At 43.5% G+C, this 10,883-nt stretch overlaps 1 protein-coding gene across 1 annotated transcript in view; it reads left to right on the top strand.

The window, feature by feature from the left end:
• LOC100869679 (uncharacterized) overlaps positions 1–10,426 on the top strand; it is a 136,135-nt gene extending 125,709 nt beyond the window's left edge. The window contains exons 6-9 of the mRNA XM_086905109.1: positions 1,712–1,805; positions 4,139–4,681; positions 5,635–7,727; positions 10,122–10,426. Coding sequence (XP_086761235.1) covers positions 1,712–1,805; positions 4,139–4,681; positions 5,635–7,727; positions 10,122–10,277 — 2,886 coding nt within the window. The 3' untranslated portion in view covers positions 10,278–10,426. The remainder of the gene's footprint in view (positions 1–1,711; positions 1,806–4,138; positions 4,682–5,634; positions 7,728–10,121) is intronic.
• Positions 10,427–10,883: the final 457 nt, after the last annotated feature.

Consider the following 10,883-nt stretch of genomic DNA (forward strand, 5'->3'; position numbering starts at 1 on the left):
AATATCATCGAGCGTGCCAGTAAAAATTCGAACAGCTTTCCTCGTTAGTTCTCTCTTAGATAAAAAAGAGTAAAAGTTACGAAAAAAATCACGTAGATGTGTTCACATGGGAGAAATCGACGTATCTTCGCCAACTTTGCTACCGAAATATCTATCGTGCAGATTCATTTGGGTTTAATAAGTAAGTTTAAAGAAGAAAGAAAAAAAAAGGAGGAGGGGGTAGGGGGGTAAAACAAGCAAGAAATCGGATAGAACCGTCGAGGCATTCCACGACGAGAGAATGGCAATTCGAGTGGGAAATGCTGCCGTGTCCTCGCCAAATTGGACGCGTTCTTCCCGCGCCTCAAGAATGTCTCGCGCTCCGCCCGGACGCCATTATCGCGTCACCTACCTGCTGCGCTTATCGTCGAGAATCTCGCAAAGAGCCGCATTCTCACGGCTAATTCAATATTCCCCGCGCGCCTCCCCGCCTCCTCGATTATCCTCGCGTTACGAAAGGAGAAAGGAGAACCCTCTGGAATCTCCATCTCACATTTTGGAATAAAGCAACGAAAAAAAAAAAAACGGGGGGAAGAGCGAAGAAGAAGGGTGCCGATTTTTATTAGACGAGGGTGGAGGTAAACACGTTTATTGGACGACTTTTATTAAAGAAATTCGATGAAAGGGCGAAGGAGGAAGATAGCGAAAAGGGCATTTGTATTAGCACTAGTAGGAAGAGTATCGAAGAATTTTATCGACGTCTAGCTTGAAAGAATAGCTGGAGAATGAAGCGTTGGGAATAAAGAAAATCCGCACGATTTTTATCAAGGGCGCAAATTGCGTTGAATTTCCATTCCGTGAGGGAAGAGGAAGAAGGGCTGTCTAGGGTCTTTATTAAAAGAAACGGTTCACACAGAGAGAGAGAGAGAGAGAGAGAGAGAGAGAGAGAGAGAGAGAGAGAGAGAGAGAGAGAGAGAGAGAGAGAGAGAGAGAGAGAGAGAGAGATTCAAGGAGCGTTAATCTCCATTAAAAGGACAGTTGTACAAGGAGCATCGACTAAGTTACACAGGGACGACGAGGGGAAAAGAACGTTTCTTTCGACGTTCGCGTCGAACCTTGAATCCCGTACCACGAATACCGAGGATATACACTCGGAATGGTGGACACGAAGCGAAGGCTGTTAATCTTAATTTGGAATCAACGACTAGGAAAGCTCGATACGAAAGGACCGAGGGAGTGTGTCGAACGGAAATTACGAAACACGGCACCCGGAAGATCCACCACTGTTATATCCCTTTCGCTCGACGGACGATTTCTTTTATTTCTCGTTTCTCTATAATTTCTACTAGACGCTTTCAACTCGCATCCGAAACTTCTAAATATAATTGTTCGCTTATTTTCTTTGGTGGAACGTAAACACGGGACAGTTGCGGAGATCGTTGAGAAACATGGCGTCTGTTTAACGCATGGTGCTCATCGAGAAGGATCGAGTTACACAACACTCGTAACCTTGAAAGAAATGTGCTCTTTCAACGCATAATTTAGTATCAGGTTATACGTTATACTACTCTTTGCATTATACATCAAGAGATACATCGATATTGTCAACGTAACGATCTATTTTAAAATCTTTTCGAAGGAAAAATTCATAGTCGCTCACGAAAATGAAAGAAATTCGTATTTTTACTTTTCACTCCCGCACGATAATTAAATAATCATCTTTGCATTGTAGACGCAAGAAGATGCCCTGTTGGACGACTTGCTGCAACTTCTGATGAAACTAGCCGAAGATCCGAGGCGATGGGAACGGTTGCACAAACTACTCGGTAAGTAACGGTGGCAATAATCCCTTCTCCTGATCGAAGGAATTTCGCACTATGGGATAGTTTACCATTGATATCTCGGTTGAATAGTTCGGTTCTCGTTAATCCTTCCACTCTTGGTATCCTTGCGTCGAGTTTGTCTTTCCGCGGCTGAATCTCCAAAGTTGTTTTGTTGATCTCTCGCGTGTATCGTTAAAGCGTGAAGCTAAAGAGAAGTGTGGCCTGAACTTGGTTCATCGACTTGCCGCTGTTTGCCCGTGAGGCGACGGGGAACGATAATCGGGCAAGTTTCGCAAATAACGTTGAGACTTGGTCGCGAACGTGATCCCGCGAAGAAGAAACCTGTTGCAAACCCCTGAATGAACTTTCCTTCGTTAATTATTGTTCGACACTTGGATCTCGTGTTCAGGGATAAGAAATAAATAAATTTCCAAGATTTATCGGTCCAAGAGAAATTGAAAGAAATTGCTTAGGAATTATTTTTGATACTGATCAACGCAAACGATGCGAAAGATTTTTATAGGATGATTCTCGATGATTCTACGGCGTGATATATCGCGGTGAATAAGCTTTTTTGAAATAAAGTGCAAAGTGAAAAGATATTTGCGCGAATATTCTCTTCGTGCGTTAACTCGATCAAATTTAATCGAATCTCGTTTTAATTCCTCTCTTTCTCTCGCTTTCTCTCTCGTTTCTTCGAATCTGAAAAAATCGTGCACGCTAACAGAGCTTTAAGTGTAAAATTTGTCTCGAGTTTGAGAAAGTTTTTGTCGTAAAGGAAAAATAAGCATAAAAAAGGAATGTCGTCGATCGATGGAAGAGCGTCGATTTATTCGTGGCGAAAACCGCGTCGCGATACTGGAAACGTGTTCTCCCCCAGGCTGTGCTCATCCATCAGCGCGAGCAAATGGCTATTATTAAAGCGACATTGTTCCTGTAATGGAGATTAAGATGGTCTCGCGCGCAAACCGCTTTACCTACTGCCTCGCCCTCCCACCGATTCACGGACTAACTTGTTCCCAGATTATTCACTGTCCCCGTATATGCATTATCCCAGCCACGAGACCACGCGTTAGTTATGAAATTAAGAGACGAGTTTTGCATACAGAGTGCCGGCCAACGATTTTTTATTATTTTAATATCCTTTTTTTAAAATCCGATTTCCAACCAATTTGTTTAATCGCTGTACTTTACGCATTTTTCCACTTTCCTATAATTCGATTAAATAATCGCTAACGATTTTAATCGATCGTGCTTCCTTGATGTTTGTTGGACGCCGATTGAATATTTATTAACGCGAAGGATTATCTTCGAAAGATATTGCATGTTTAAAGAATTTACTTCGCTCGTACAATTTTTGGAAACTTAGTCCTTTTGCGTATCAAGAGAAGAGGATATGTTCAATCGCTAATTAAAATTATCCATCCGTTCTTATTAATGGATAAAAAATAGCAAATTGTGTCATAAATCTGAGAATTGTTTTATTCAACACCAATGATTCGAAATTTTTGCGTAATTAACAACAATCTCTTCGACAACTCGTCTCAACACTATCACAGAGTCGATTATCCAGAGATTCGAGTGGATCCACGTTCGTTCGTTCGTTCGTTCGTTTCCGGTTAATTCGGGAACGTGAAATGGCAAAATGGCGGGTTAACATATTGTTCGCATGGCAGGAAGTAATGGAACGAGAGGAAGGGTGGATACGATGGAAAAGAAACCACCGGTGCAACAGGGGAAAATGGGGGCGGAAGAGGATTTCTCGCCGGGCCGAGTTACATTGATTTCCACGTTATACGGATCGACTAATTGTCAGAGGGCAATTACGTCGGCCAATAATGCAGACACTATCGCTCTAATCAACCTATTGTGAGGCCTTTATTGGATTCCCCGCTCGACTCGAACGCGATTAACAGCGCGGGTCTTCCCTTTTGCGACAGCTTTCTCCCTTTTTAATAGCCCCGCCGGATTGGAGCACTCCCGCAACTAACTCCTCTCGGAATCTATTTACCCGCGAACGGCTTCCTTCGTGGAATGGAGCTATCTTCTTACCGGACTTCGATCTTGAAAGGAATCTTTAGGAAAATTAAAATTACGGGATATTTGGATCTCGTCGAATCGAAGATTTCACTCTTTAATCCCGCTGAATTATGTATCGTTCAAGTGTTTGTATTCGTTATTTTGATATAATCTGAAATCCAATCTGAAAATTGAAATTAAATATTTCGTTTGGATTGAATAACGCAATAGTTGCCTAAAGGGATACTTACACGCATGTTTCGAGACAAAATTGTCATAGTATACAATTAACAATTTTTTCCCTGTGCGATCGACAGTGAACAGGGAAGACGAGCTGAAACTGTCCAGAGACGAGTTGGAGCCAGACAAGCGCAGCTACCAGCCCACCTCGAATCTATTCTCAACCGAATCCACGACCGAGTCGAGGAAATCGCGAAAAAAATCGAAGAAGAAGAAGAAGAAGCAGCCTAAGCATCGTCTCTCCACGACCCCCTTGAGTTCCGTGCCGGCCACGCCTCCGCTGTTGACCACCACAGAGATACCGTGGCAAACGACGCCTGTCCAGTGGCGTCTTATAGCGGAGAGACTGTTTGGACCCCCTTGGGAACAAGACGTTCACGAGCAAGGGACCAGCCACTCTTCTTCGCAAAATCCAAGAAGCCTGACCTCTATCAGAGACCTGATCGAGGAGGACAAGTCGAAACCGAAGAGTTTTCCATCCGATAGAAAACCGATATTGGCGAACCAAGCTGGCGAACTTGGCAATCAAAGGCTGATGCGGTTTGGCAAGATTGGAAATCGTCAGCCTGGTCACGTTCAACCACGCAGAGAGTTCGCGAGCGTGTACGATAGGCATACAGGTAAGTTTGTAAGGATTTTGGTTAGTTGCCGGATGAGCATGATCTCTTCTGAGATTAGACCTTTAGATATAGCTCGATTTCGTTGCTAGAGAATATTATACTTTGCTACGTCAGGCCACGTGACGTCACGTTATCCCCACTACCAGTGCTACATTAGATAGAAATATGTCACGTGACTAGACCTTAGCCAAAGATGCATCGTGTCACGTGATGTGTTGGAACGGCAGAAGGGATAGCACACTTGTGCTTCTTCGGTAATTCTGATTGTTTGCGAGTATAACGCGATCAGGATATTAACGATATTATAATAGATATATTTCCAGTAATTCCTGTATTTCGTGTTAAGCAATGCAATCAGGATCATAGTTTTCAGAATGCAAGAAATATTTTTTTCAGAAAGAAAGACTCTTAAAGTTCACTCTCTTTCACTTTGTTTCTATTACATTTAGCCATCGTCAAAAGTTCTACGAGCACAAGAACCCGTATGATCAGCTCTTTGTTTAACTTCGGAAAAAACTCTTATTCCTTCGAGAGAGTTTCTTGCTTATTCGTGCAATTACCCGTGAAAAATATTTACCACTGCTGTTGAAGTAAACGTTGATTTATATTTCGTGATCGAATTTCGAGTAAATCTCGATTTAATAAAATATTACGGATAAACTTGATAATATTGAACAACAATTTTACGATATTTACGCGGGATTTTACATAATTTTATTCGCGGTATATAATTATACGATAATAACAAATATTTTATATCTATAACAACATTTTACCCATACAAATCGAATTTTTACTCGGCTTTTCCGCCACGTTCTTCTCTCGAAACGTATCGTTAAAATTTCCATTACTTTTTCATCGCTTCGTATTTACAAATCGCTCGCGAACTTTCCGGCAAAAACTTTCGAATCCCTCTTAACCGATCTGCTTCTCGAAATCCCCGATTTTTCCAGATCCAGAACGAATGCCGGATTACGACATACCGGAAACGTACCATCGGCCGCGATACGATCAACTGTCGCCGGCGTCGAGAGAGCTGCTTCGAGGGCGGGGGGAGGAGGACTATCGAGGGGACTTCAACGTTCAATCGGATGGATATATTCCCGTCGATCGGGAATACGAGCCGCGGGATTTCCGGTTGAGCAAGAGCTGGCCGGACCTCTCCACCTACGCTAGAGGATACGATCCACCCTGGAGAGCCGAAGAACGCCCCCCGTTGCCCCTAACTTCCGAGAAGTGGTCTTGGAGGGAACCACCCCCTAGCGGGAACAAGTATTGGCCTCAGCGTGTAAATTTCCTACCCGTGGAGAAGAATTACTGGTCCACGTTTCGCAACGAGATAGGGGAGCAGGCGAGCAACGAGAACAAGATGTGGCAACAGCAACGGGATGTTCATTCGAGTTGGGACGGGTCGAGTTGGCCAGCGGAGAAACCTTTGTCGAAACCGGTTGTCGTCTCCCCGTGGCAGCAAGCCGTGGATACGAGGCCTGTGAAATCGTCGTACGATCATCATCATCATCATCGGCAGGCGGCGGGCAAGAATCGATCCGAGCCGGGTAAATCGTCGGCTAAGGAGGAGGAGGGGGGGGAGAAGAAAGCGGGGAGGCCGCAGATCACGATGAAAACTTGGAACAGTTTGACCTCGGACCCGGCCACGTGGCCGCACAAACTCCCGGGCGCCAAACCGTGGCCGAAGGACGAGAACGGCAAGTCGTACAACCCGAACGCCGATTTGGTGAAGAAGTTGGGGTTGGACAAGCAGAAAGACGGCGGCTCGTGGTCGAACGAGGGAGGCGAGAAGTCGGGCGGTGAGAGGAAAAAGGACGGGAGGAAGGAGGGGAAAATGGGCGAGGGGGGAGAGGCCTCTACGTACAAGTCGAGGGACTCCGAGTACAAAGGGAGATCGGAGGGAGATTCGATGAAATCGTGGCTCTCGGATTCGAAGAGCTCGAGCAACGAGTGGAAGAGCGAAGGCATGCAGGGAGACGATTCGAACGCTTGGAGAGGGAAGTACGAAGGGAAGAGCGCTGCGTGGCGAACGGGGGACGAGGCTGCCCTGCCCAAGATCCAATCGGTGGGCGCGTGGGTAATGGCAGCCGATCAATCCACTTGGAAGCCTTACCAGATCAAATCCATCGAGCCGTCCGACGAGACTGGTTCTCGAAGATGGTCGGCCAAGCCTCTGAGCGGCAGGTCGTCCTGGATGGATAGATCGGACGATCCGTGGCCCGATCGCTGGCCCGAGAAATCGAGCAAACCGTGGTACGCCAAGACGAAGGATCTGGTGGTGGACGGTTGGCCGTCGAGCAGCAGCAAGTCTGGCAACACCGACTCGTGGAAGGTGAAGGGAGAATGGTTGGCCAAAAATCCGGAATCCTCCTCCTCCTCCTCCTCCTCCTGGATATCGAAAATGGGCGGTGGAGAGAAGAATTCGTGGGCTGCGAGGGATGGTTCGTGGTCGACCAAGTCGAACGAGTCTTGGAACGAGTCGAGAACGAGCGAGGACGCGTCCAAGTTCGCGTGGCCCGTGAAGGCGAAGGAGGAGGATGATGGCTGGGCGAGGAAGTCGAGCGAGCGGGCCGGTTGGGGAGCGAAGGCCAACGATCTGTCGCCGTGGCAGCAGAAGATGAACGAGGAGTGGAGTTACGGGAAGACGAGCTCGACGGGCACGTGGCCCGCCAAGTGGAAACAGTTCGCCTACCACAGGGTAACCGCGATGCCGATCTCGAAGCCTGGGACCACGGCCGACGCCGCCTCGCCCAAGTCGAAGAACAACGCTTTCGTGGCCGTGTCCGCGGTCTCCTCGCCCAAGTACGGCGGGAACGAGTGGAGGAAGAACGAGGAGGACGCGAGGAGCGAGAACGAGAGGCGGGGGGGTGGCGAGGAGCAGGAACGTTCGAGCAACGGGGTGCAGGTGGGCCTCGAGCGACCCATCTACGCGTGGAAGAAGGATACGAGCAAAGGCAACGGCACCGACCCGCTCGAGAACCAGTTGGAAGCACTCAGACAGATTGACTTCTGGTCCTACAAAGAGAACGAGGCCGAGGTGAGCTCGTTTTATTAAATTTTCTCCTACGTCTACAAGGTATTCGTGACTCTATCGATAATTAGCGCGATTAATTCGACGATGGCATCGTCAGAATAGAAGCTTTTTAGGTAATAGAAATCGATCGGGATGGATTGTAATTTAAATTTTTGTGCAGACACTGTGAGAATAAATTTTTCAGTTTAACCAATGCGCCACCAATGAATCGAAAGGAGTGTTTTTGATGACGTTTTTCACAGATACCAGAAACAGTTGGAGAAATGTTATGCATTATCGATGACAAAACTCGAAAAATATTCATAATTGCTCCACAATATCTTCAAATCTTCAATTCTTCTATCTATAAAGAGAAAAGATGATTCTCGTCGGATAGATACAATAATATGAGAATATTAAGAGAAACGCAATTACAGCAACGAATAGAAAAAAAATAGTCGAGCGTTGACCCATTCCCCCCTCTTTGGTTTTTTAACGAAAGACGGAAGTTGATAAAATCGAGAGGTGATCGAGGGTGTTTAAGAGGGAGGCGAAAGACACTCGAATTGCGAGTAATCCCGGGGCACCGCGACGCTTTTACGTGCCGCAATTTCCGGGATTCGTTGACGAGGACGTGCCTGGACTCTCGCCTCGCTCCGCATACACACAGGCCGGAAGTGAGCGATGCCTTCCTTCCGCCGCGTGATCTTCTTACGTGATCCCTCCGATCTCTGATTGCCAAACTTCGCCGCGGATACCCTCGTGACGAACATAAAGTTTCTCGCGGTGGCGATATTCCTCGAGCTGGATCAACGGAATATCGACCGAGAGGAACGCGATCCTCTTTTCTCTTACTTGGATAACGACCAGTCACCAAACAAATGCTTGCTCCAAACAATTTCAAATTGCGAATCGTGTTTGAGGAACACATATTTTTTATTGTAGTCAAATTGAATTTTATTACTCAGATAACGAGCATTGCTCGAAGAATTTCAAATTGAATCACGCGAATTAAGAACAATTTTTTATAAATTGAATTTTATTACTCGAGTAACGAGCATTGCTCGAAGAATTTCAAATTGAATCACGCGAACTAAGAACAATTTTTTAAAATTGTTATAAATTGAATTTTATTACTTTATTACTCGAGTAACGAGCATTGCTCAAAGAATTTCAAATTGTGAATCGTGTGAATCAAGAATAAATTTTTACAGTCAAATTGAAGCAAATATTGATCTCGATCACGAGATTTGTCTTTTCAATAATATTCTACCATAATATTCTATCCTACGTAAACGTAAACGTAATCATTCAAACGTTATATTAATGCATTTTTGTTTGTTTTTTAACATTCTGAAAAAATCGTTATTTATTGATAAAATGTCAGTAAATTAAAGTTTATAAAAGATACGTAAAAAATTCTCGTATGGGGATATGCAATTTGTATATCACGTATAACTTGATTTTTTTAATTAAAAACAGACAAAAACGACCGTTAACGTATTTTGTATCCAATATACTACCAAAAATAATTTAAAATCAGAACGTTTTATAACTTTTCGACGAGATCGATCCATCTCACCCATCTTGTTCAGGATTAGTCTATTTGAAGCGTATAATATATATACTTTTACAAATTATCGAATCGAACATGTTTTGATATATTTAGATCAATCTACATAATACACGTGCATTTAAATAAAATATAGTAGAAATTTTATTTCGATTTATTTTGTGAAAATTTTACAATTGCGTTACAACTTAAAATTTTTGATCAACCTTCGATTTCGATAATTCTCGTTAATATAATAAAATTGTTACTTCGCGATCGAAATCATTAGTACACGTACCGAATAATTGCGATCCTGCCAAGATTTGAAAATCTTTTCATGGATGAGAAATTTTTAAATTTTTGAATCTCGAGTAGAAGAATATGTGGATATTGACAAGGATTAAGAAATGATATGTATCATTCGATCTCTGAATCTGCAATATTGATGAAACATTGGGATAAAGGGAACTGAAAATTCTGAACGATAACAACAAACCAGAAAAACGTGAAAGCTATAAATTTTGGAACGTTAGCAAGAAAAGCATCCCTGGATGACAGGAATGTTGATATTGGTTTAGTATAATCGGTCGATTCTTGAGCTTATGCGAATCGATTACAACATTTTTGTAACGTGAGCATGTTAGCTCAGAGGATATTCGCAGTTTAACTTTGAAAAAACTGTGTTTTTATTTGCACGAATTATACAAGAATAAAAAAAAAAAAGATACAACACGAATCTTCGAAAAATAAATCTAATCTAAATCTATACTACTATCTTTCTACTCTAATACTTTAATTTTTCAAAAAAAAAAAAAAAAAAAAAAAGAAAGAAAGATTCAATTTTTAAAATTTTGTAAAATTCGCAGAAGAGGCTGACGTCAACGAGAGCAAGCACGGAGACGACGTCCTCGGCCCCCAAGAACAACTCGACCACGACCACGATGCATCGTCGAGGGCCCCTGATCACCGACAATGGGAACGGCTTGCTCGAAACCAATCGACGGACGATCTCGATGAAATAGATCGAGGCTCCATCCCTAAGATCCTTGATCTTGTTGGGTGGCGTCTGTTCAGTCGACAATAGGCTACGCGAAGTCTCCGAGCAATTTCCAACGGCTCTCTGGCTCTCTGCCAACATCCACCTAATCCTTTTTTGCCCAGTAACTCTTCGATATCGTCCACAAAATACCTTTCTTTTCCCTTTGTTTTTGTTTTTTTTTCTCCGTTATTAATCATCTTGTTGTTTATTTGTTTGATATCGTTTTTGTATCACTTTTTATTTTGCTTGTTATTCTTTTACCTCTGTTTTTTCTACCTCTCTCACTCTCTCTCTCTTTTTTTTTTTTTTCTTTAATGATTTCTTGGAAAGAACTAGCATCGTATCTCGTAGTGTCGTTGAGTCTTGATGACCCTTGTGCCATATTTGTCGAGCGTACGTGGGCGTGTAAAAAGAATCAATGGCTCGAGGAAATGTTACTTCTAAAGGGAGAAAGAACGGAAGGGAAAATCTTGCTTCAATTCTTTTTTTTCGTTTTTAATTCTTTTTTACACCGAGCTTTTTTATATTTACAAAAGCCTCGGCATCTTTCCTTCGCTCCACGATAGCTATCAAACAGACACAGTTAATT

This window comes from Apis florea, unplaced genomic scaffold (assembly GCF_048593485.1).
Source record: "Apis florea isolate Af1SG1 unplaced genomic scaffold, ASM4859348v1 contig_2350_pilon, whole genome shotgun sequence".
NCBI classification, from domain to species: Eukaryota; Metazoa; Arthropoda; class Insecta; order Hymenoptera; family Apidae; genus Apis; species Apis florea.